The 26,671-nt window shown below is 42.2% G+C and overlaps 1 protein-coding gene across 2 annotated transcripts in view; it reads left to right on the forward strand.

Moving 5' to 3' along the window:
• Positions 1 to 13,712, forward strand: part of TMEM135 (transmembrane protein 135) — a 160,789-nt gene extending 147,077 nt beyond the window's left edge. For both annotated transcript variants that reach the window (XM_039562906.1, XM_039562912.1), the window contains 6 exons: positions 2,944 to 3,111; positions 5,717 to 5,780; positions 6,458 to 6,534; positions 8,085 to 8,183; positions 9,687 to 9,754; positions 11,307 to 13,712. In XM_039562906.1, the coding sequence (XP_039418840.1) occupies positions 2,944 to 3,111; positions 5,717 to 5,780; positions 6,458 to 6,534; positions 8,085 to 8,183; positions 9,687 to 9,754; positions 11,307 to 11,439 (609 nt within the window). In that variant the 3' untranslated portion in view covers positions 11,440 to 13,712. The remainder of the gene's footprint in view (positions 1 to 2,943; positions 3,112 to 5,716; positions 5,781 to 6,457; positions 6,535 to 8,084; positions 8,184 to 9,686; positions 9,755 to 11,306) is intronic.
• Positions 13,713 to 26,671: the final 12,959 nt, after the last annotated feature.

Consider the following 26,671-nt stretch of genomic DNA (forward strand, 5'->3'; position numbering starts at 1 on the left):
GTGCATTTGAAATATATTTCATTCTTGGACCCATCCTCTGTAGTATTTTGGTATAAATTACTCTTGACTGCAATAATCTAATGAGGGAGATATTGCTGAAGTGGCAGTCAGATCTTTTACTTTCCTGTCTTTTCTGTGACCTTTTTTTAAAGTTAAAACATGAGGAAAAATTTTTATTTTTATGTATTTTGATTTTTAAAGATCCAAAATTCTTGAAGTTCAGTTCTCTCTGTGACTGTTCCTGGAGTTGATCAGTAACAGCTGTCAGCTGATATGATTTGAGCGTGTTTTTACAATTCCTTATCCATAACGGAGCTTTCAAATCTGATAATGATGTGATGAGCTTCTCATTGCCAAAATTTCCATTCAGTGTTTTTTTCCCTTACCCTTGAACAACTGGTCTTCTCATTAATACATCTGTGCTTTAACTGTCCTTGCATGCTCTTTTTCTCCTGCTTCACATTTAAATGCACATTAGCTCATTGACATCATCATGGCTTTTACGTAACATTCAGTAGTGTCATACCATCTGAGTTCATTGACTTCCCTTCAGACTTTAAATACTTGAAATGCTTTATGCTTGTAAATCTCTGAAAAGAGCTGTGGCAGAAGCAGTGGAACAGTATTTTTCCTCTCTTGGATTCCTCCTGTTTACAGTGAGGAGCCATTAGCCAACAGTAGCAGTCCAGTTGTCTGGTTTTTTCTGCTGGTGCTGCAGACAGGACCGGGTAACCCTCCAGATTTACTGGTGACTAGAGTGACCTCGAAGAAGGTCATAGAATCATAGAATGGTTTGGGTTGGAAGGGACCTTAAAGACCATCTTGTTCCAACCCCCTGCTGTGGGCAGGGACACCTTGCACAAATCAGGTTGCTCAGAGCCCCATCCAGCCTGACCTTGAGCACTTCCAGGATTGAGGTATCCACAACTTTCTGAGAGTATTTTCTTATGATTGTAGTCTCAACGTTCTGTCTCTTGAAGGAACATGGGCTACTATACCCAGAATAAATACTAAATACCTTAATTAATTGATTTTAACTATCCTAACTAATTCCTAATACATTGCAACAGGTTGGCTGAGTTTTTGGTATGTTTCTGAACTGTCTATGTGCACATGTGCTTTTCTGAATTTGAGTTACAGCAAATATCTTGAATGTGTTATTAAGAAATTTGTTTCTCAAAAGCAGGAAAAAAGGTTTATTCAGCAAATTCTGGAGATACATCATTACACTGTGCTACTACTTCTGGCTGATCTGAGCTCCAACTCAAAATCTCTGTGGAAAAATGGCTCTTAGCAGAGTTTTCTTTGCTCACTTATGTTTATTACAGTGTCCTGCATATGCTCTGCTGCGTACTGTGTATCCATATCCATTGGAGGTCTTTTTATGTAAGATGAAAGTTACAATACTGTACATTGATTGTAAGATATAATACTTCCTGTGACTGTGAAAAAACGCCTGTAGGTGTGATATGATTTCACCTGGTTGAAGTAATGAGCTAAATAGAGAGATTTTGTGCAATACTAGGTATTTCATGCACATCAGCACTAAACCTCAGTCCTTTGGTTCAGCACTTCTAATTTGGCTACTAATAGGAATAAAATCAGGGATGTGTTTGAGTGTTTCCAGTTGTAATTTAGATGTTTCCTCACCCCACTGAAGTCCCCTTTCCTGGATAAAAATGTCAAACACACTGTTCTGTTGTTTCTTGTTTTGGGCTTTGTTCATAACTGCTGGGTTTAGGACTTTTATTTTATTTTCTATGATGGCATGAAGGAACGGAAATTTTTCATTCAAAGAGATGCTGTTGGATCATTGGATGACTTATTTTCTTTCACTTGATTCTCATAAACCACTTCTTGAGTAGCAGGAAGAATAATTGCTTCAGAATTCTGGAAGAGTTTATTACTGGATGTTTAACCACAATAAAATTTTACAAGCTTTATGATGCATTATGAAGTTCTTGAGGAGGCAAAAATGGTTTGAGTTCTGAGTCTGAAAGGTTGCTCAGTCAAACCCTCTGCCAGATATCCTTGTCACTGGAATTGTGTCCCTGTCACTGTAACTGAATAAGGTGCTTGGCTGAATTGCAGGTGAGTGCAGAGATAGTTTTCACATAAAGCATGTTCCAAGCAAAAACTGGGTAAAATTTATTCAGAATTATTAGAAAAGTTCAGCCTGAGGGTAAGAATAATGATAGGAAACATTGGAGGAAGTTAGAAGAAACTGGGGAGAATAATTTGGAAAAACAAGTCAGTGTGGTTTTGTGTCATGTTAAAAAAACCCCAGGTCTGTATCCAAGGTGGAATAGTAAGTAAATTCTTTGTAACCCATTTTATCTTTTCTCATTAGCTCTGCACATGAACTTCCTTCCAGTTTTGCCCTTCCCCTTGCTGCAGGCATCCCACAACCTCATGTTTGGCTGCGGCAAAGTCCATGAGATGTGCCAAGCCACCAGGGTTAACTTCTAATTCTCACACTTTCTGAAATTTATTTTTGGTGGACTTATTCCTCCTTACTGTTTTCTGCAGGCATTTGAGCGTAGAAGTGCTCTTTTTTTTCCACTGCAGTGCTTTCCTCTATAAACCCCTTTGTGGTTAAAAGCTGGTCAGTAACCTGGAAATGAAGTCCTCAGGATTATTTGAAAGGACAGAATTTTGGAGTAGAAGAGAAGGCTCTCTCTTGAGACCTTTCAGAAATTCATAGAAATTAAAGAAGACTTAATTGTCTGTGGTTTTACTGCTTTTGCTATTTTATAGGGTAACTGGGAAAAAGAAAAGTCTTGAGTTTGAAGGTGGGGATACATTTATGCATTTTACATATTACCTGCAGAGTGGGTTTTAAACTATTCAATGTCAAAATTAAGTCCTTCTGTAGAAGCTTTTGCTTTTTCTTTTTCAGAATTTGTGGTTTCTTACCACAAAATCTCTCTTTCTTTTTTCTAGGGCTTCATTAGAATGTTTAGCATCGGTTACCTGATCCAGTGTTGCCTTCGGATTCCTTCCACCTTCCGGCATCTGCTTACACAACCATCACGGCTATTTTCCCTTTTCTACAACAAGGAAAATTTCCAGCTTGGAGCTTTTCTGGGATCTTTTGTCAGTATATACAAAGTAAGTTTATAGCATACAGAAATGACAAATGCTGTGGTTTTTATTTCACTTTTCAGAATATCACAAAGAGCTGAAAAGTCAAGCTGCTTAATAGTACCGATACTGTTTGCTGCAGCATGTCACTGACAAATTTTATACTATTGCAGTAATCAAATTGAAAACAGAAAGTTATTCTTCCATTCTATGTGTTTTTTCTATAATTTCCAAATAAACCAGCTTGGTTTCAAGATCAGGAGATAGAGAGTACTTCAGAGAAAATGAATTCAGATTTCAAAGGGTTTTGCTGGTACACAAAAGCATTTTAATGCAGGCACAAGTAGTGACTGCAGTAGCATCTGTGTTGCCGGAGAGAAGCCATGGGCAGATCTTGTTGGCTCACATATCTGGAATTCTTACTTGACACTAAATAGCAGGAGACTGCAGAACATACAGTGTGTAGCTGAGGAGACACTGCACTGTCTGCTTGGAAGTCTATCTACCCCGTTATAAGATGGCAGATTGTGAACTGATACACATTCATACAGCGTTGTTGGAATTAATCAAATTATGTTTATTTATGCCAAAAGAGACTGTGGCAAAGCACACGCCCCAGTGCAGAATACATTGCACTGTGCAGTGTTGAAGTGTCTTTTGCACTTTTGTATTCTTAATCACATGGCATTTTTCAGCTGCCACTTTACTTGCTCTGCAAATTCAAGATCATGCTGTATTATTGAAGGTAAATATTATTTACTGGAAAATAAAAGAAGGAAGTCATCCATGTAAACAAACAGAATTTCACTTGATTAGTAATTAAATTGAGAGACAACAATTTGTAAGGCTACAAAGTCTAAAATTTTTGATAGCAAAGCGCAAATGTGGTGTTCAGAGTTTGCTTGAAAATATTTTTGCTCAAACTGTAAGAAAAGAGCCTTTAGAGAAGAAAAGTATTTAAACTGCAAAAGCTAAAAAGATTTTGATGAGTTTAAAAGCTCCAGTTGAGAGGTGCAATTTAGTCCAGTAGATACTCATTTTATGAGGGTGACATATTCTGACCTTTATTTACTATTTTTTAAGTATGCACTCAGCAGTGGTGAGGCCACACCTCCAATCCTGTGTTCAGTTTTGTGTTCAGTTTTGGGCCCCTCACTGCAAGAAAGACATTGAGGGGCTGGAGCGTGTCCAGAGAAGGGCAACGGAGCTGGGGAAGGGACTGGAGCACAAATCTGAAGAGGAGTGGCTGAGGGAGCTGGGGGTGTTTATCCTGAAGAAAAGGAGGCTCAGGGGGGACCTTCTCACTCTCTACAACTGCCTGAAAGGAGGGTGCAGCCAGGTGGGGGTTGGTCTCTTCTCCTGAGTAACAAGGGACAGCACAAGAGGAAATGGCCTCAAGTTGTCCAGGGGAGGTTTACATTGGATAGTAGGAAATCTTCCTTGACTGAAAGGCTTGTCAAGCGCTGTACAGGATGTCCAGGGAAGTGGTGGCATTGCCATCTCTGGAAGTGTTCAAAAGGTGTGTGGATGAGGCACTTGGGGATGTGGGTTAGTGGTGGACTTGGTGGACAGATTAACAGTTGGACTTGATAATCTTAAATGTCCTTTCCAGGCTAAATGATCCTCTAATTCTATGATTCTACTATATGTTATTGTTTGCATTTCATAACTTACACAAATTTGGGTTGCATTATATTTTTCTTCCAGTTTAAATAGGCATGTAGGGCAACAAAGATTCTAATCACTTAAAAAAATTGGGCCATGGCAAAAAAAAATGAAATGCTTGTTGCATTTTGGATCCAAAATACAGTTCTGTGTTTTTAGATGAATGTATTTTCCTAGTTCCAGAATTTATTGGATTCATGAAAAAATCTCAGGAGGTTTGGTATGTAGTTGAAAAAAACCTTTATCATGGGAAAGAGTCTAGACAGGTACAGCAAATGAGGATGACATTAATTCAAGATTAGCTTTGGTATTAGATTGGAATTCAAATTAGATTAATCTGCTCTCTAATTTTGAAAGAAATGGCAGCAGTGAATTGTAAATTAAAACACTGAAATGTTTCGAGTACTGTGTCCAACTCTCTGGACTTCAGTATTACCAGTGTTTTAAAAAGGTCGTTCTTTAGTTTTGTTGATTTCTTGTGGTTTGTTGATGTAATTTACTGTCTCTTGATGTGGTAAAGATTGCCTAATCAGACATAACATGTCCCAGTAATGAAAGTTTCTACAGCTCTTAAGAAATTACAATGTGATTTTACCTCTCCCTTTACAGAGTCTTATAATGGGAAATTTGCCTCCTCACATATCAATTAAATTGCCTTTATTGTAACAACCTTACCAAGTAGAAGAATGTGTTATCCCTGGAAGTGCTCAAGGCCAGGCTGGATGGGGTTCTGAGCAACCTGGTCTAGTGGAAGGTGTCCCTTGCCCATGGCAGGGGAGATGGAATGAAATGATCTTTAAGGTCCCTTCCAGCCCAAACCATGTTATGATTCTGTGATTATGGGTATTATCACACTACACTCTTAATTCCTACTGTGCACTATATTACCAGTTTATAAGGAATACCTCCAGTCTGTGTGTTACCAGAAATAAGTAGGGCTAAGCCAGCATTCTGTTCTCCTGCACAGGGTACAAGTTGCTTTCTGCGCTGGGTCCGAAACCTAGATGATGAACTTCATGCACTTGTAGCTGGTGAGTCCATGAAAAGTTTGTGTTGCCTGTGTTGGGACTCTGTAAGTATTCCTCTTGTCTGTCCTCCCATTCCCTTTTCAGGCTTCTGTGATGAAAATAGGACTGTGTGTATAAAGGTTGTGTTAAATTGATGTTTCAAGTAGTGTCAAAGAAAGAGTTGCAATTAAAATTGTAAGGCAAATTCAGTCAAATGTGGAGTTTATGGTCATCTCCAAGGACAGTATATTACTGTGTGCACAAATATAAACTTGTCCTTTAATTTGCAGCTGTAGAGATGTGAGATGAAAATACTGACTCTTCCATATGTGACAGAATACACATTGTGCTCCAGTGGGTCCAAAGAAAGACCCTTTTGCCATGAAATTCTTGTGGTGGTGAGGCCCTTCCCTCATGTGTATCTGTCACATGTTGGAGCTGCAGAGGTCTCTCATCCCACAAAGAACAGAAATTTGATACTGTGCTCCTGAGCACTGAAGTACAGATTTGTTTCAGCATTTTAAAACATTCTCTCTTTAGTGATATAAACCATACTTGGATGGGCAGCAAAAGAGCATCACTGAACTAACAACAGAAATAAATAGTCCTGTGCAGTGTTTGTTGGGCTGACACACCACAGCAGTGACCTTAACAATGCAAATCACAACCTTAACAATGCTTTTCTTTTCTAATTGTTTCAGGGTGTCTAGCAGGAATTTCTATGATGTTTTACAAAAGTACAACTATTTCTATGTATCTGGTGTCCAAGTTAGTAGAGGTAAGTTATTAACCTACTAACAGAGATCTTCATTTCATATATTTTTTCAAGGCAGAAGAATGAACTTCAGAGGCTTTGTCAGGCAATTGCAGTAAAATACAAAGTTGTGTTGTGATGGTGTTTCAGTATATGTGTGCCAAGAGGTAGTGCTGCCATGTGGTCTCATATCTTTCTTACTTTCTATTTTTTGACTCATTTTAAATGTCCCTTATCCACTGGTCTTCATGTATATTCTCCATGAATTTTTTTAATCTCCTGACAACCCTTTGCTTTGTAGTTTTTGCAGATTTTTTAAATCTGAAAGTTCCAAGAACGTCTGTTCTGCCAGAAACATAAATCAGACTTAGTCCTTAATTGCAGATTTATTGCCAAAAGCTACAGCTTAACTTCCTGCCTTTGTTCCCTAATTTTGGCATTCAACAGTCTAAGATAACTCAAAATAGCTTAGGTTTTAGTCTATAGCTGAAGTTGTTATTGAATTCCCAGCTTTGGAATGAACTTTGTTCTAATTGCTATTCTTCAGGCTTGAATTATTTCTCTGAACTTGTTAAAATTAGGAGCCTAGAAAAAAAAAATAGTTACAGAGTTTGGGTATGTTGATTATACTTTCTAACCAGCATTTGATTTCTTACTGTAATTTTTCCATAAAATTGAGACTTAGTCTTGGTTAATTCCCCAACACCACCACTGGAATGAGTTGATAATGTTCTCTCACTGTGCATCATCCCCAAATCACATATTTCTCCTGCAGACCTTGAGAGGCTTGGTCTCTAGCAATATTTATCCATCTCCATTACCAGAGCAGAATTCATTTTAAAGAGCATAAAAAGAAGGAACTTTTTTTTGTTATGTGTAAGATTAAACATAAAAAGAGAAGATACTCTCTGTTCCTACTCTTGACCAAGCTCTGAAGGCAGTTCACATATTGGTCATATAAAGGCAAATCTGTGTTACCCATATTGACTTTTAAAGCACCAGTTGTAAAAAACCAATATTATCTTGTATTGCTGATGGTTTTCTCTGGACTTTGAGACATCAAGGCTACAGTGAAATAAGAAAAGTGCTGTGTGTTCTTTCTTTCTTTCTTCTTTTTTTTTTTTTTACTACTTTTATCATCTTGCGCAAGCCAAGGGTAACTGACCAAAGAGGCGTGTGCTGCTTTGCAAGGTCAGGCTGTGCTCAGGAAAATAAACTGTACATGTTTTCTCAGAAAGTAAAGTATGTGATTTCAAGCTGTTTAAGAAGAGTGAATATTCACTTTGTTGGAATAGTTACTGTTCTTTTGCTTTTTTAAAATGAAGAATTTAACAAAGCAAACTTTCCCTTTTTTATCTGTAGGATCTGTAACACCCAAGCTGTTGCTAGTCCTGTTCTGTGCATTAACAGCCTCTTATTAGATTGATCTAGGACAACCTCTATAATCTATCTTAACCAATTTGTGGGTGTATTAAAAATATATCATGTCGACATGCTTTTTTGAAAAGGTAAAACAAAAAGTAAAAAGGTACTTTGATTTTGTTGAATTCAGCTTTTTTTGTTTATTTTTATAGACTGTATACTTCAAAGGCATTGAAGCAGGGAAGGTTCCCTATTTTCCTCATGCAGACAGCATCATCTATGCCATTTCTACATCGATATGCTTTCAAGCAGTAAGTATGTTCTCTAGCAGAACATGAAGTTCTTTAAATCAAATGTTGAATGAAATGAGGAGCACAGGAGACAGTTGTATAGAAAAGATGGTGAGATGTAATGATTCACAGCATCTTGCTCCTGCCTCCTGGGGCTCCTGCATCCTGGGGCTCCTGCATCCTGGTTTTGAGTGTCACTGTGGGAAGGTCATTTCTAGGACTCATTTTCTCCTGTGCTTGTAGCTGAATATACCAAACATGGAATTCTTTGGAAAGGATCTTAAAATGCACTGACCCAGAAGATGAACATTAGTGTATGAACTTCTGTAAGCATGTGAAAGGACAGTTTCTCAAGGAAGCAAACAATATGATACAATATTTTATGGTTTTTTAAATCAACTGAAAGTTTTCACTGTCAGCTGACTTGAATTAATGTTGCCTAGTTGAAAAAATCTGCAAAAAAGTAGTAAAAACCCTGAAGTGTTACATTTGAAACAAGCTGTAGTTACCATCCTTTGCACTTCTCAAGTCAGCTACATGCCTTTACCCTCAGTCCTTTTATCATCTGCATCAGCTAGAAAAGCAGCTTTTCAGTGCTACCCAAATAGCTCTACTATTCTACTACATCTCACCATTTCTAGACCTTCTGCTGAAACATCTCTGCATGAGCTGCATGTTCTCTGGACCTCCATAACTATATATATTTTTTGTGCTCCCCAATAAAGAGTATATAAAATGACCCTAAAGCAATCTTCTGCTGTCTAGTGCTTAACAGGACAGTTAAGAGACACTTCTCCTCCTCATTGTTCCCATGTTCTTGGGAATATCTCTAAGTCTAGTATCAAAGTGAATTGATATTTTAGTGCTTGGGATGTGCCTGAAGGTCTCCAAAATACTGCTGTCAGGAGCAATCGTGTGAGACTAACAGACATAAAGTTCATATGAAAAAAGAAGGAATTGGTTTTTTCGTTACTTAATAACTAATTGGAAAACGAATCTAAGGCTAGAAATAAATTGCTATGTTTAGCAGGAAGAAGGAAGGAGAAATTAGTAAAAGGATCTATGCTGAGGTGTTTGTTATTCACTATATTTCTTAGTGACCCAGAAAAGTAATGAAATAGAGAGAAGACATGGATTTTGGCTATATGACATTATTTAAGATAATGTAACATGAACTATAAATATGACTACAAGAAATGGTGGGTCACAAAATGCAGAGTGGGTAGGGGATAAAGTAGCAGGTAAATTTGGCATCCACCAGTCCAAAGTCATGTATACAGGAGTAACGATTGTTGTTGCTTTCACTGCAATGAGATGTAAGTTAATTGTCACCACTGGTAAAAAGATTGTATTCTGGGAATATCAGTCTGTGCTGGCGGTGGTCATACAGAGCCCTGAATTCAGCAGACAGCGGGAAAAATGAGTTCCATAACAATCCTTTTGCTAATTTTGGCAACCTAATGTAGCAGATGAAGCTTTTGCCTGACAGTGTCAGCTGGCTCTGACAGAATCCTCTCCTTGCAGGCTGTCATGGAAGTTCAGAACCTGAGACCTTCATACTGGAAATTTCTTTTGCGACTAACAAAGGGCAGGTATGTACTCAGGGGTGTGTTATGGCTTGTCTAAAACTGTCATTGATCACACTCAGCTTTCTGTGTCATTCACTGTCAACAGCAGAGCCCTAGAAGTACATGAGGGCTAATTTCCTGTGGATTTACTCTGCTTTTCAAACGGTTTGCAGTACTCTTGAAGTTCTTTGCTGCTGAAGTGACATTGCTGGGTTTAGTGTAATGACAGGAGCAGACTTAACTCTAGTGAAGACTATTTAGCAGATGAGTGTTTTACTTGAAGCCTATTTAGTTCACTTGGAGGGTGGGATGCTTTCAGATTCCATTGGAACGTGAAGAATCCAGTAAACAACTATACATGTTGAAGGAATCACTTAGTATGTACAGTGATTGACAACAGGTATTACTGTGGATTTAAAAGCATTAATAGAAATGTCAGAATATCTTTTAAGAATACTTGAAAGTTTCAGTACTTTTTTATAACTTTCAGTTGGGAAAGGATTTTTTTTTCATGGAAAGCTACTGAAAAATTTTCACTGATTATAATCATAAATATACACTGTAATATCTTACTGGATGTTTCTTCTGTTTGCTGCAGGAATCTAAAAAACTTTTTTTTAAAAATAGATTTTGCTGTAACTGACTTATAAAAATACAGGTTAGTGAAGTGTAGACTGTTGCATTGGTGCAGTGTGTGGCAGGAACAAGGCATCCAAATCTTGATGCAGATCAGTTTATGAACAGGATTATAAAAGGTAATGTCTGTAGCAACAACGAGCTCTCCGGGCTGTAAAAATAGAAGTGAAACCAGAGGCCAGTCCCAGGAGCATGTTGAATGTACACTCCCCATGGCACAGTACACACATGAGGTGATTGAATACATTGCACAATATAGCAGGAAGCTTTCCTTGGGATGCCTGGAGGCAGTGCTCAGGCAACCTCTGAGGCCATACAAACATGATACAGGGGATGATGTCAGCGCAGATGTCCAATTTGGGCTGCATTTTTTCATTTTGTCCTAATCCTAAACTTGCCTTAGTTGAAAGAGAGGGAGGAAGAGAAACTCTGTTCTGCTCATTTATTTTATCTGAAGCAAATCTCTGTAATAGTAATTTTGTCACTCTGTCCATAAAGGCAATTTCTTTTGACATTTCGTACACTTTTCAGTCTATAATTGTGAGGAACAACAAAATGGAAATAGGGTGTAACACCCATAAAATTGACATCCAGGCTTGGACAGGCAGGGCCACAGTTTGCTCTGCTGGAATGAGAGAGCACAGTAGTATATTTTGGTTTGACCTTTTTTTTGTGGAATTAAAAGTAGAAGGGGACTCTTCCCCTTTTTCATAAGTTGCATTATATGAAGTATACTTACACAAACACTATTAGCCACGTTTTTCAAATGCATTTTTTTAAAAATCTTTATTGCCTGAGGTGAAAAACTTTCAAACTCTGAACAGTGCAGGTTGAAGCCTGTACTTCAGAGATTTTGATAATCTTTCATGACATGAAATAATTTTATTTTTTGTAAGTAAATGTGTCATGCATTCATGCTTTGTTGTCTTTTCTTTTTCAGGTTTGCTCTCATGAACAGGAAAGTTTTAGATGTGTTTGGTACTGAAGCATCTAAGAACTTCAAGGATTTTACACCTAAGCTTGACCCAAGATACACAGTTGTGCCACCAGAGCTACCTCTGGAGCTGTCTTGAGCACGACAGTGTGGGTCGTCATTGAATGTGATCAGCATTTTGTCCTGAAAAGTTAATTAACTTGACAGTCGTATATATGGAGGAGGGCTAGGGCTCCACTTCAGTATTACTTCAATGAGAAATGCTTTTTACCAATCAGAAATACTGAAGCTTTGCAGAGAGGTGTGGCTTAGTGATTAAGCCCCTTCCATAAGCAGAAAACATTTCTGGATTACTATAGTTGGTTGACAGTATGGTAGAATCCTGAATGAATTAAACAAATGAGTAATGTATTTAGAGAAGAGAAGTAAAACATAAATATGCTTCATAATTTCAAAAATTCCATAGTTCATACCAGTAAAATATTTCTTGGTAAAACTAAAAGTAATTCTTAATTTAGAAAGGAAGACAATTGACACAGTTTAGGTCCAAAATTTTACCTGATCTTAAGAATATTCCAGTCTGGTGAAAATGCCTCCCTGTTTTTCTAAATTGTGTCACTGATTTGCCTCAAAAGAGCCACCACCTCCTCATTAGTTAAAATTAGGGTATTTTTATACTGCTGTGGTTGCAAAATAAGGCATTCTTTAGGAAAAGAAAATGCATACTGATTCAGAAATCACATTCCAGAGCTGTAAATTCCACTGATGACACAGATAACAGACAAGGAAAACAAGAAGGCGGTACCAGTGGCTGCTGTGCGCCAAGGAGCGGCGGGTGTGGTGGGCAGCATCTGCCAAGGGGAAAAGGACACAGAGGAAGGAATGAAACGTTCCAGCCTCTGAGATGGTGCTGGAAACAGCAGACAGTTACAAAAATAAAAAAGCCAAGAACAAAACAAAACAAAGCAAAACAGACACCCACCACCCCCCTCCCCAACTAAAATATACTGAAGCAAAATGTTTATTTTTGAAAAGGTTTGACATTGTCGCCTTAGATGGCATCGGGTTGTTTGTCAGGCTGCAGCACCAGCCAGCGTTTCAAGCATTTCTTTGGAGGAGAGCTGACCCCTGAGGTTAAGCTGTTACAAGAGAAGAGTTTTGACAATCATATTAATAGTCTTTTCTCCTTGTAATTGGTGAAGAGTGGTTTTCCATCGGGCCATCAGTCCCACGACTGGCACAGTTACATTAAATTTGATATGGTACTCAATGCAAATAACTACCTACACAAAGTCCATCTCATTTTTACTGTACGTATTTCTGCAGATTTGTGTTCTAAAGTGGGACTTTGACATGCTAATTGCTTTTTTTTTTTCTTTGCTTTTTAGGGCTTTTTTAAATTATAACCCATTCAGGTGATCCTGAATAGTGTTCATTACCCTAGAAGTTAATGAAAAGATAAACTATATTCACATTCAGCAGAAAAAACTGAAAAGAGATGAGATAAGCCAGGGAAATTTCAGTAAGTTGCATGTATTTTAAAAATAAAAAAAGAAGAAATCAGTGTTTTATTAGGAGTCTTTATCAGATAATATGAATTGGACTAATTAGTAGACTCTTTGTCTTGTAACACTGTAATCCTACCCCGGCCATAAGCATATTTTAATTCCAGTTAGTTGAATTTCTTAATGCTGAATATACAGGAATTTTTATTAGATTTATTCTCATGAAAATTTTACCAATCTGTGCTCAAAGTCTGCTTCCTCATCAGCTACACTAACAGTGATGTTTTGTCACTGTTACTAAAGGTGCTTCATCCTTTTAAACATTGGTTGTCCAATTTAGTGTGAATAAAGTTCTGCAAGCTAGTTTGTATGCAATATTTTGTTGCTTGGAATTATATTAAAATTCCTCAAAAGGAAATAAAAGTTAATTCAACAGGAACTTTAAAAGGATTGTAAGAGATTTGTAGTGTTTTTCCACTGGAATATGGTCTAAAATATTTGACCTTATAAACTCTGAGAAGTTATATATTTTAGGTGGTATATTAGAACTCACACGCTATATTATGAATACTTTCTACTGTAACTATATATCATTCTCAAACGTAAAGATATTTTATAGATGGAATAAGTTTCTCCACTGGAATGACAATTGTGATTGTTTCTCTATTTGAGGGGTTTTTTGGGGAAAAAACCCCAAGAACTACATCTCAGCAGCTAACCAACAGTTTTGTCTATGTTTCTTGCTTCCAAAATTCACAGTTCTTGTTTCAAGGTATTTTCATGTAATATAAAGAGAAGTTAAACATTTTTAAATTATTTTTATTCAAATTGAATATATGTAAGAGAAAAAGAAAATAAAGTCCTAATGTTCTTCCCAATAATAAACAGTTGCTGCTTGAAAAAGTGACTTTTTTGGCCATGTTGTTAATAAGCTCTCTGGAGTTGTAAATGAAATGGAGTCATAGGATCATGGGGACCTTTTAAAGGCCATCTAGTTCCAAACCTCCCTGCCATGGGCAGGGACACCTTCCACTAGACCAGAGCTTGCTCAGAGCCCCATCCAGCCTGGCATTGAACACTTCCAGGGATGGGGCATCCACAGCTTCTCTGGGCAACCTGTGCCAGCGCCTCACCACCCTCCTTATAAAAAGCTTCTTTCTTATATCTAATCCAAGTGGATCCTCTTTCAGTTTGCAGGCATTAGCCCTGGAAGTGATTCTTGGTGGTGAAGGAATGCTGGGAATGTGACCGAGCATTTAAATTTATTGCAAAATGAAGTCTTAGTGCAATGTCAGTGAAGAGGTGACACCGGAGCAGTTCAGCTGGCAGCCTTCAGCTCTGTGCTTCCGTGGGTAATTGGGGAACGTGAGTTGATGTTACTGTTCCTTTTTCAAACAGAGCAAAGCACAGCTCTGGATCTGCTGGCAGGGAAGAGCTGCACACCCTGAGCTCTGCCTGCCACGTGGCCAGGCAGCTGGGCTGTACGTGACTGAAAGGCCAGTGCTTTCTGCCTGCCCATGTTTCTGATCATAGGATAAGTGTCTCTTTGAGGACTCCAAACTTCTTGCAGAAGTTTAGTTTGCAAAGAGGAATACAGGGTTAGGCTTGCTCAGGAGTTGGTGGGAAGTGGTGGGTCAACCTGAAATGTCACAGTTCTGCAGTAGAAGTTTGGGTATCCTTAGGGAGTCTGCTCAGGGCAATCGTGTTTGGCTCCCTGCAGGCATCTCAGGAGGCTGCTGCCTCATCCGTGGCTCCCAGAAACAAGCATGGCCTATGGCCTAGTTCTTCATCCCTCCCTCACCTCTGCTCAACCTGGTTTTGAGTCATTCCCCTTTGCGAGTTTCCCTTCCTTTTTCCCAGGCCACTGTGCTTTTGCCTATGTTTGAAGACATGGGAAAGGTTTTTTTCCAGCTACCTGGTGAGATTCCAGGTAGAAGAGTCTGCTGTGATCTGAGCCCAGACTTATGCTCCAATTTAGAGCAGCTTGTGACCAGCTTCAATTTCCAAGTTTGTCAGAGGAAACTATTTCTGGACAAGTGGTCTTTGGGTGTGTGTGCACTGACAAGGCACAAAAAGGTAGCAAGAAAATCAGTGGTGATTATACTGATCTTTCACTTTTTTTAAGATTTTTTTTCCCACAACTACATTTAACATGGGGGGGAGGCAGGGCCCAGGCTCTGTATGGCTGGACTCGATGGTTTTAGATGTCTTTATCAATCAACTTAAGTGGTTCTACATCAGGGTTGTGAGTCCTTGCTGTGGTGCAAAAGCACAGGACTAGGAGGATGTAGCAAAATGCAGTTGGGGTCAGCAAAGTCACATTGGTGGCTGTAGCTTTGTAGCTAAATATTGGTCTGGAGGTTTCCATTTCCAGATTAGTTTCTCTGTCAGTTTGCTGGAGGAGGGTGTCTCACAGGATGCCTCCTTTGACAAAACCAATACATTTTCTCTCACACCTTTGGGAATGCAACAGAAAACTTTGACATTTTTCCTTGAGCTACACAGTTTCATGGATTTTCTTATTATTTAGTAGCAGATCCTGGATGTTTATTTATCCTGTAGATATATTAACAGTAAGATTTAAGACTAATGTTTCCCCCATAAGAAGCCTAAAACTGCCATTGTGGATATACTGGCAAAACCACCCAGTGCTCTCCCTTGCCTTTAGCCACACTGAAATGGGATCACTTCACTCAGGACACAGCACTCACCATTTGCAGCTGGTGGACTATGTCCTTCCATCTCCATCAAACAGGACGCTTGCTTTACCAACATGCTACTTTGAATGTGGCAAGCAGAAATGGGAATTAGAGCCCACTTTGATCTCAAGGACTTTTTTTTCCTCCTGGCACAGGCCAGGGAGATTTTCACTTGCTAATTAAAATGGAGAACAGTCAGAAGTTTTAAACCTTAATGCCAAGATTTTACCCAGGGTGGAAGAGTATGGTTGGAAATCCAGGCGAATGACTAATCTTCTTGTGCTGGTGGAATCCAATTGATGTTTTTTCCCCTCAGCTGCCACAACAGAGACATAAAAAATGCTGCCATGACTATTTGGAGCAGGAGTTGATGCGATAGCTCCCAGGACTGCTTGAAGTTTACAGAAGACCTAATCACACGGGGTCAGGACAAAGGCAAGGCTTTTTTACTGTGTTTTCCTAGTATTTTAGAGTGAAAACCTGCTTTCCCATTACATGCAGTAAAAACTTTCAAGAAAAAACTGGGATGAACAGATCTGGTGTGAGAGTCCCACCTTGAAGTGCTGCTGATTGCACTGCACTAACACAAACATAAAAACCCTAGTTCTAAAGAACCCAGAAATGTTGGTTTGCTCTTTGTCTATTGGCTGTAAAACAAATGAAAAATAAAAGAAACTTTCCCCCTCACCATGACATGTAACTCAACTGGGAAACTCCTTTCCTGTGATTATTTACAGGCGTTGAAAAAGTGACCAAAATGTCAGCTCTAACTACATCCAAAGGCTTAAAAAAGACATTGGCTCATGTGGTGCAATTCTTACCCCATTGCCATCACTGCTATGTGGGCTTGAGACACTATCATCAGTGCATAATGTTCACCTAGAGGAGCTGTGGGTAGTGTGCAAGGAGGAACAGTCACTTGGACAAAAGTCATCTTTGAAGGCACATGGCCTTGATTTCCCAGCTCATGTACCAGGGGTGATGAAGAAATCCAACTGGTTTCTATAACAGTACAGTTTAATCCTCTGCAAGGTCACAGTGACAGCCAGGAGGTATCCTGGAAATCAACAGGTGTCCTGTTCAGTCGGATGCTCTGTCCCACAACTGTCAGTGACGCACAGACTGCTGTGGGTCCCAAAAGCAAAGCAGTGTTGCTCATGCAGGGGATGTCAGGAAGCAAAAAAGCTGGTATGTGGCCTGATAGCTTTACTTCATGCTTGCAGGCTTACAAGGATCAAAAGACATCACCTTTCGTATGGATTTTTCTGTATGGACCAGTTTCATCTACCCAAGCACAGCCTGCTGGAACCCGGGCAGGAAACCAGTGGCCAAAAGAACAAACTCGGGATTGTTAAACCCAAGGCCACTCACCACTGCAGGCTTCCTCCAATGGCTTGGAGCCTGTTTCTCAAGGCACTACTGGAGTCAGCCAGGGACTGGGCAGATTAGACCAGTCCCAGCAAAGGGGACTGAGCCGCTGGGCACAGCCGGTGCCGTCAGAGCTGTGCCCAGCGGCTCCCAGCGATGTGCAACACACAGAACAAAGCTGCTCTGATGGAAAACCTCCCCTTTGACAGTGCCCTTCACATGCTGGCCTGCCTGGGAACTCAGCTCCATGCAGTCTCTGCTGGTCAGCTGTTCGTGAGCATGACCTCAGGCTTCATGTGTCTCTGGGAAAGAGAGGGAGCCTGGAAAACAGTCTTCACAGTGCTCCTGCGGGAAGCCGAATGCTGAAGTCTTGCTCCCCTCAGCTGGAGTTTCTGCTCACCTGTCTGTCCCCCTTCAGCCTCACGGTCCTCATTCAACCCCACCGTAACCTACAGCTGTTGAAGATCATCTGCATCCCAGCTCCGAGGCATGAAAAATCCAAAGATGATCCAACAGGACGAGCTCAGCCTTTTTGCTCAGCTGGGAACAGCGGTAGTGGAGCTGCCCTTCTCAGCTGAGGATTTTTGGCTGTAATGCTGGCTTTGATCTGTACACAGACAAGGATGCTGGGCAGGAATTACTGCTTGCTCCAGCAATCATAATACCACTCAGCATGGGATTAATTTTTGATTCCATGAGTTAGTTTTAAATTATTTTGCTTTAATAAGTTGGAGTGGGAGGAGAATATTCTCACAGAGATGAGAGTGAGTCCAAACAAAACAGTGTATGTAGAAATGCAAAATGATTTTCCTGGGAACCTGGGGGAGCTGAGGCCATGTTTTCAGACATTAGCTCAGATCCTTGGAAAAAATCTTTGAGCTCTTCATTCTAAAGAGTTTTCTGTTTGATAAGGAAAGAGTGACCTTTTCCTTGCTGTGTTGGGCAATGTTGCCCAAGACTTGACAATTAAAGCACTTTATGCTGTATAAGCAAGATCTCCCTCTCCTCCTGCCTGCTCCCTCCTGCAGTAGGTGAGAGCACAGACTAGATTCCTAAGTGATTTAGGAGTATTGTTCTCCATTTTTTGAGGTTCAGCCTCAAATCATGATTCTGAAAATCCACCCCAGCTTCAGTTTAACTTGACAGTAGTGTACTCCTTTCAGATGTGAAAACTTCTGAGGACCTTCTGTGCTGCCACTTCTCCTGCATGGATTTCCTCAGCTGTGATAATGCTGGCAAGCCTTCTGCCTCCCACATGTCAATAGGAATGCAAGGGTCCCTTTGCTGACGCCAGTCCTCTGGGGCAACAACTGGCCAGAGGGAATGAGGTCTGGCCCATGTAAACTCCTGGACATGCCCCAGGACCTGCTGGCTGTGTACTGGTTGGTCCTGGCCAACAAATGTCAAGAAGCTCACAAACAAATTAGCCCTGAGAGCCCACCTTTTCTTTCCCAGCAGTGTCTCCTGGCGCCCTTCAGTTCAGAGGTATGGATGCAGCATTGATGCACGGCTGGAAAGGCACCCACCAGAAAAAGACCTGGGGGTGCTGGACAACAGCAGCTGAACATGATCCAGCCTGTGCCCAGGTGGCCAAGAAGGCCAGTGGCACCTGGCCTGTATCAGCAATAGTGTGGCCAGCAGAACCAGGGCAGTGACTGTCCCCCTGTAGGTGAGACTACACCTCGAATCCTGTGTTCAGTTTTGGGCCCCTCACTAACAGAAGGACATTGAGGGGCTGGAGCGTGTCCAGAGATGGGCAACGGAGCTGGGGAAGGGCCTGGAGAACAAGTGTCGTGAGAAGCGGCTGAGGGAGCTGGGAGTTTTTATCCTGGAGAAAAGAAGGCTCGGGGAAAACTTTTCACTTTCTACAGCTGCCTGAAAGAAGGCTGTAGCCTGGCAGGGGTCAGTCTCTTCTCACAGGTAACAAGCTATAGAACAAGAAGAAATAGCCTCAAGTGGCACCAGGGGAGGTTTAGATTGGATATTTGCAAAAATTTCTTCACAGAAAGGGTGGTCAAGCATTGGAACAGACTGCCCAAGAAAGTGGTGGAATGAATCGCTGTCCCTGGAAGCGTTCAAAAAGCTGTTGGTGTGTTGCTTAGGGACATGGTTTATTGGGGGACCTGGCAGTGCTGGGTTTACTGTTGGACTCGATGATCCTGGTGGTCTTTTCCAACCTTAATCATTACATCATTCTATGGGGAGGGGCCGAGCTTCCCAAAGCTCCAGCACTGCCTGCTGCTGCTCCAGGGGCTGCTGCTGCACAGAGCAGAGAGGCATGGCAACCTTAGCAGGAGGATTGGCAAAGATTTCGTTGTGATTTAGAATTCTCCAGGCAAGGCTTTGTGCCTTTGTTTTCACAGGAAGTTTCTGATTCCCAGTTGTCGCTTACTGCTGTTAAATGGGAGGAAAGTGACTCATGGAGTTTCCTATTGGCCTGAGGAGATATGCAGGGAAATTACTTACCAGGGACTCTGCCCAGACAGCCGAGCGCCTGGCAGTGAGGGAGAAATCAGGCAAAGAGGTCTCAGATTCATTATCGTGGCTGCAAGTTAATTGCCTGAACCAGTAATGCACATAAACACATTTCTCCTGTGGGCAATCATTGTGGGAGGGAGCGGTGCTGCTTTGCCAAGGGCCGGGGTCAGACTGGGTGACGCATTCTATAGCTTTAACCTCCATAATTTACTGCACGGACAAAGCAGGAGGGGAAACCAGAGATGGATGTGCCTGTTTCCTCTCGCTCCCCCCTTAGTCCATTCCCTGGAAATCACTGTCAATTCACCAGGAAGTGCACAGACTGACGTGTGTTTTGCCAACAGGCCCGCGCTGTCTGTGGTCCCGCTGCAGCCAGGCTTCGGGGCAGAGCAGCCAGCGAGTCCCAGGCAGGCAGGCCCAGCCCCGGGCTGCTGTGCTGCGTGCCTGGGGGCAGCAGGGGCATCTCTGTCCTCCCTCCTTGGCCAGAGAAGACCTTCCTAGAGGTGATACTGAGGGTACAGGTGCATCCTGCAACACAGAAGGAGCATTTTCATGTTCCAGGGGAAAAACCTTGCTGAGAGGACGCACTCTGCTTTCATCAACATCCTTTTACTGCTTCTTTAAACAAAATACCTTCTTTTGCCTTTGAAGTCAAGAAATGAAGGAGGAAAACAAGTAACTACCATGTGAGGGAAAGCAGCCCCTCATGACATATATGAAATTTCTGAAAAGCTATGTGGATCTGTGTCAAACTCCACAGGGAAGACAGCACATGTTGTGCCAACAAAGCCATGAGGCAGTAAAACGGGAGGGGAGGGGAGGGGAGGGGAGGGGAGGGGGGAGGGGAGGGGAGGGGAAGGGGAGGGAGGGGAGGGGAGAGGAGAGGAGGGGAGAGGAGAGGAGAGGAGAGGAGGGGAGGGGAGAGGAGAGGAGAGGAGAGGAGAGGAGAGGAGAGGAGAGGAGAGGAGAGGAGAGGAGAGGAGAGGAGAGGAGAGAGGGAGAGGAGAGGAGAGGAGAGGAGAGGAGAGGAGAGGAGAGGAGAGGAGAGGAGAGGAGAGGAGAGGAGAGGAGAGGAGAGGAGAGGAGAGGAGAGGAGAGGAGAGGAGAGGGGAGGGGAGGGGGAGGGGAGGGGAGGGGAGGGGAGGGGGGAGGGGAGGGGAGGGGAGGGGAGGGGAGGGGAGAGGAGAGGAGAGGAGAGTCCAGCTGCATGTTGCTGTAGGCATTTGCCATTTCTAATATCTCTTGAACTGGCTGAAGTTCCTCCTTGTGCAGAGGCACATGAAGCAGATGAAATGCTGCTCCTCAGGGTTAATTTTAGTCTTTCCAATAACATGGTGCATAAAAAAGTGGATCAGTTTTAAAGGGTAGGCAGTGAGTGTGGAACCAAGCAGCTCTGCTCCTCTAGGAGAGATGGGGACATCAGCACATGAATATGGCACCTTTTGAGCAGATCATGGGGCCTCTCTTCCTACTCTCCTGCCATTCATGTGTCTGAGAAATTGCCCCTTTTAGAGGAATCACTTGTGTCTCATCCAGAGCCTTTGGGAGGAGAGGAGAGTCACCCATCAAACCTGCAACAAGCCTGCAATGTGCTGTGGGGTTTGTCCTCTGCTGTCATCTCCTTTTAGAGGTTTTAAAGAACTGAAGAAAGTACCGTTTCTTATTACAGACACAGTTGCTTGTACTCTCCAGCCACACAGCCGTTGCCTACGTGACTGTCATGTACACTCAGATCCAGCCCTGATTCCTGCTTGGGCTTCTGCCATGGAAGACAAGGAGTTCTCTCTGTGCTCAGATGCCAAAGCGAGAAATACCTCCCTATCAATAAACATGTTTCCAAAACTCGGCACCCAGGAATCCCTCACATCCCTAATTGCCCTGATGCCATGAGATGACTTAGGCAGATATAAAAATACACCCCCAGGAACACACACATGCGCAGATGAACACAGTACAGGGTAAAAAAGGTGTGGGACTTTGCTTAGTTTTGTTTCATGTGGTTTAATTTGATGCTGCAGTGAGAAGGGACATTTGATTTCCTTTTTTAACCAAAGGAGAATACAAAGAAAACATTTTAAGAGAGACAAAGTGTGTATCTATTGCTCTCCTATAAATGCTTTATAAAATCTCCATTGCTGAGGGTTGATGCCAGTCTTTTCTGACGATGGTACTTTTATTACAAATGAACCGTAGAAAATAAAACTATTGAGCTAAATTATATCTGACAAATATATTGTGGTCAAACTAATTTTTTCCATCAATACACAGTTCCTTGTCCTTTCTCTGCAGACAGTTTTTTTTTGCATGAAGTCCTTTCCTATTGAAGTATTTGAATTCCCTGGGGCCAAAATTTTACCTTCTGATTTTTGGGTTGTCTCTAGATGAGCAAAGAAGTCTGAAGGAGGTTTTGCTCTGGATCCAGCTTAGCCTGATGCAGCTGCAAAAGACTTCACTCCAGAAGGAGCTGGATTCCATCATGTGCGTGAGCTGCGCCTGCAGCCCACAAGTCACTTTGGAAATCTTCATTCTCTCTCTGTGATGGCCATAAAACCCCTCACAATTTGCAGCTGTTGATAACACACCAAAAAGCAGAGATCTAATTTGATGCCTGTGCTCATTTTCAGGTGACTTGCCTGCATGCAGTTTGTCAAGTGAGTGCTTTTGGGGGCAGAGCAGAGGCTCTCACCAGATGGTTTCCCACCAGAAGATACTGGGGTGCAAGTGGGTGCTTTTTGCAGGGGGGGGTCCCGAGTGCAGGGGAGCCAGCCAGAGTCACGACATGAACACCGATACGATTTGAGCATCGTGCTCCCTTTATTGTTTACTTTCACTAACTTATATCTACTTTGCAAAGATTCACGCCCTATTCCCACAAGACAGCCTCTAAGCAGCGGGGGAGCCGACCAGTGTATAACTTTGCCAAGGATTTTCAAGGCTGCCTGCTGCCAGGTGTCTTCCAGGCCTGCCTGCAGCCAGGGGCCAATTCAGGTGTTCTTCCTCAGCAGCCCTGGGTTGGCCAGACTTTCCTGGGGTATCATATGCCCCTGTTCCACAGGGAATCCCTCTACAGGTGCTGGTGGATTTGATCTTTGATTTTTCGGTGCAGTGAGTGCCATGTTTTGTCTCCCTGAGCCCCCAGATGGAAGTGAGCCACCACCACCGGAGTCGATAAGCCCTGGGTTGCCCATGGCAAGGATGCACTGATCCAAAGGTATAGTGTCATCTTCAGAGGAGGGAGAGGAGTTGTCTCTTGCTTTTGAGGGATGGACCCCTGAGCTGGAGCTCATATGGGAAGAAAAGTACCCAAGAAATATTTCTGAGGTCTGGATCTGCTATGCCACACTTCATTTGTGAGGTTTTGGTAAAAGGTGATCTTTCCTTGCTTCATCATAACAGAGTGCTAAGGCAAACTCAAGCCCTGACATGGGGACTGTTCCACAAAGGGTGTAACCATGGGCTCAGGCCCACATGCTGAGCCTGAGCTTCCCAGAGCTGCCTCTCCTGCATTCTGAATAAACTGGGTCCTCTGCAGGACACATCTGGGGTCTGGTCCATCGCTCCAGGGATGCAGCTGGCCCAAAGTGCCCTGGCTTGCTGAGCAGTGCATAGACCCTAACGGAGACACAGCTGTGATAATGATCCAGAGGGCAGAGAATCTTTTGCAACTTTTTCCAGGAGCATCAGTAGTTACACCCATCCTGAAGAACTGTCTGCACCGTTCAAGAACATACCTGGAGCTGAGGTGGGAGAAGTCAATGAAAAGAGTCTTTTACAATTTGTGCTGCCTTAGCCTCCTTCAAAATTAGGCAGCTGATGAGCAAAAGGTATTCATAGAGCTGAACTTACATTAAGAAAAAAGTCAACAAGCAAGATATAAGACATCCCACCCTAACCCTCTGGAAGGTTTCCTTTACCATTTTCTGCAAACCCAAGGGTGACCTTTTATAAAACTAATGGAGAAACCAGTGCTGTTTCCTCCCAGCTTGAAAACAGGCTCCCCAAGAAGATCTCAAGTCAAGAACCAGCCAATGAAATACCCTGAACCATTATGCACAGCTGGAAATGCCTATAAGATTCTTTATGATCTCATTGAAACATTGAATTGTTTAGATTCAAAAAGACTTCTAAGATCATCAAATCCAACCATCAATCCAGCACCACCACGTACACCACTAAACCACATCCACAAGTGCCACATCCTCATGATTTTGAACATTTCCACGGATGGTAACTTCACCACTTTTCTGGTCAGCTTGTTACAATGTATGACCACAATTTCAGGCGACATATTTTTCTTAATATCCAGCCTAAACCTTCCCTTATACAGCTTGAGGCCTTTTCTTCTTGTCCTATCATTTGTCACTTGGGAGAAGAAACCAACCCCCACCTGGCTACAGACTCCTTTCAGGCAGTTGTAGAGAGTGAGAAGGTCCCCCCTGAGCCTCCTTTTCTCCAGGCTAAACACCCCCAGCTCCCTCAGCCACTCCTCTTCAGTTTTATGCTCCAGCCCCTTCCCCAGCTCCATTGCCCTTCTCTGGACACGCTCCAGCCCCTCAATGTCCTTCTGTTAGTGAGGGGCCCAAAACTGAACACAGGATTGGAGGTGTGGCCTCACCACTGCTGAATACAGAGGGACAGTCACTGCCCTGGTCCTGCTGGCCACACTATTGCTGTTACAGGCCAGGTGCCACTGGCCTTCTTGGCCACCTGGGTACACCTGGATCGTGTTCATCTGACCGTAGTAAAGGAGGAAGTGTTATGAATGGATGATGAGGGTTTAGATAAGTCTCTGCCTTTTGCCCAGGCCTCTGGCAGCAGGCAGTAGCTTTACTGAGGTGGCCAGCACCCCAAGACCCACTCTCATTCGCAAGTTCTTTAATAATGGCTGATTCGGTCTATTATAGAATGAACTATTTATTTAATAGACACAAAACTAACAGACATAAGACTTAAAACAGACTATTACTACACAGGAATAAAATAAAAAGAGACAACTAGTATTACACGTGGGGTTAAAGGTACTATCAATTTTACAGCTAGTGAAGAAATAATATAACTTAGGATCCAGTGTTTCTTACCGTCCAATTCCTGATGGAGCACACATCAAAATAATTTCCCTCAGTCCCCAGGAAAGTAACCATGGAATTTGCATCTAGACTCTGGGAAGAAGTCTCATGCACCTTGTCATACATGAACTCCCTAATTAGCTTGGTCTTTGCATGTTAAGTGTTTTGATTAATTAATTTTGGGTTACACAACTTTAATTGAGTGTTAATGTTCACCCATCAGTCCAGGTACAAATATCAAGTTCTGCTATTAGTGTTTTCACTTGTTCAAAGCAGTTTATCTGCACCAGTTCCAGTTAAAATCCCCTAGTTAAAAGTGTCCCAGTTAAAATTCCCTTTCCAACTTTAAAAAAAGTTGTTTTTCTCATGTTCTCTGTATACTTTTGCAAATGTTTTAAGATGTGTTGGATGTATTTTAATATTTATTTTAAGGGTTTCTACTTTGCTCAGAACCAGCTCCAAACCCGTTTCTAACAGCCAACAGCCAGTTTTAGACCTTTAGCCGTTGGTCTGTAGGTAAGCTCCGTGGCAACCTGAATCTTAATAAAGGACATGTTACCACTCTTACTCCAGCTGCTACTACCCCCCGACAACGACGAGCTATTGGTAGACAGAGATAATCTGTCAAAAGGGAAGCACCAATCACTTAGGACCAAAGGGGTGTGCCATGGGCGGTCCATGGGCGGACTGGGGTGGAGCAAGGGTACTATAAAATAGTGAGTCAGCCTCAGAGCAGGGGCAGACCACTGCAGATTTAGCTGTAGTGGGCGCCGGTGCTGGGCACTTAAGCCTTACTCCTATTTAGGAGCCTTCAATAATTTTTCTCTGACTTTTGGGTTAGCTAAAAGTCAGCCCAGCACTGCAAGTTTTCCACCAGAGGTCCAGTGCTGTCTAAGCCCAAAGATCTCTAATCCCTGCGTTCCCGGAAATACCTTTTGAGCCACTAGGATCCCAAATTCTGATATTTTCCTGATTTTTATAATTTTTCAATTTTTCTGTTTTAATAAATTATTTTAATTTTTCTAAGAGTTGTCTCGTTCCTCACACACCTTCAGGGCATGTGTGTGGAAGGCTTCTGTCTCCATGATAACAGTGTGGGTTTTTGTAGACATAAGAACCACGTCTTTTGGTCAAGAGTATTTATTTCTTGTTTATCTCTCAGCACATTTGCTTTCCAGACTAAGATATTGATTCTTAGCTGGGGCCTGAGCCCTTTTGGCACCAGAGATGACTTCATGCTGGGCCTGTGTTATCTCTTACATATGCACCAACCATCTGTGGCAAAGAGGAGGTAGACATGTCTTCCTACAGGAAGGAAAAGAAGAAAGAATTAGACATAACTGGCAGAAATGAAAGAGAAATAGAGCTCTTCTTTGCTCTCTGTGTTTGAAGAGCAGGACCAGATGGTCCAGAAGTGAGCAAGCCTGCTGCTGACAGAGAGGGGAGAAACAGAAGTAAATTGTATTTATTTAGGTGCCAATCAATGTGGACAAATGTTCAGCAGCTCTAACTGTGACAAACCAAAGCCTGCAGAGCTACTTTTTTTTAAAATCACTGAATAAAAAGTCAATATGTCCTGGAAAGAATTGGAAAGATATTATTTCCTGGTTCCCATGGGAACCAATAGTGAGCTGGGATACTCTGTGCCTGCTGTTGTCAGTAGCATCTATTCTGAGAAGACCCTGAGTGCCAGGTTACAGCAGCCCAGCCTGGGAGCATGTGGGCTGGAAGAGCAGCTGAGCTGACTTGTCTATTTTAGCCTGTTCCAGGCATCCTTGCTCTCCTCCTTAGGATGCCGTTGAACCAGGAGAAACCCAAGTTATACCCTGCAGCACCTGAGAAGTGCTGTGCCCTGTCAGAAAGCAGAACACCTTCCACTTGCAGGACTGACACAGCTGTGTTTTCCTGCGTGGGTGTTGCTGTTTGATGCATTGGTTTTGTTTTGAGGTGTTTGACACATTTCTCTCTGTGAATGTTTATGGAATAAATGTTCTTGCACTGTAGCAGGTGAGAGGATCACGGATGACAGTTGAGAAGAACATCCCCCAGATCATGGGGACAGCAGTCCTGTGAGTCATAGGACCATGGGAAACTGCATGAGGCTTCGTGACAGTTCCTTGTCTCATCTTCTTTTTTGGAAGGGCTCCAGCTCTTTTTTCATTATTTCTGCTGAAAACTTTTTTAAAAAGCCGTAATTTTGCACCTTTTTTCTTTTTTTGTCCCAGAGGTTGCAAAGTTTGGAAATGGAAAACTTT

The sequence above is a fragment of the Corvus cornix genome, chromosome 1, assembly GCF_000738735.6.
Source record: "Corvus cornix cornix isolate S_Up_H32 chromosome 1, ASM73873v5, whole genome shotgun sequence".
Lineage (NCBI taxonomy): Eukaryota > Metazoa > Chordata > Aves > Passeriformes > Corvidae > Corvus > Corvus cornix.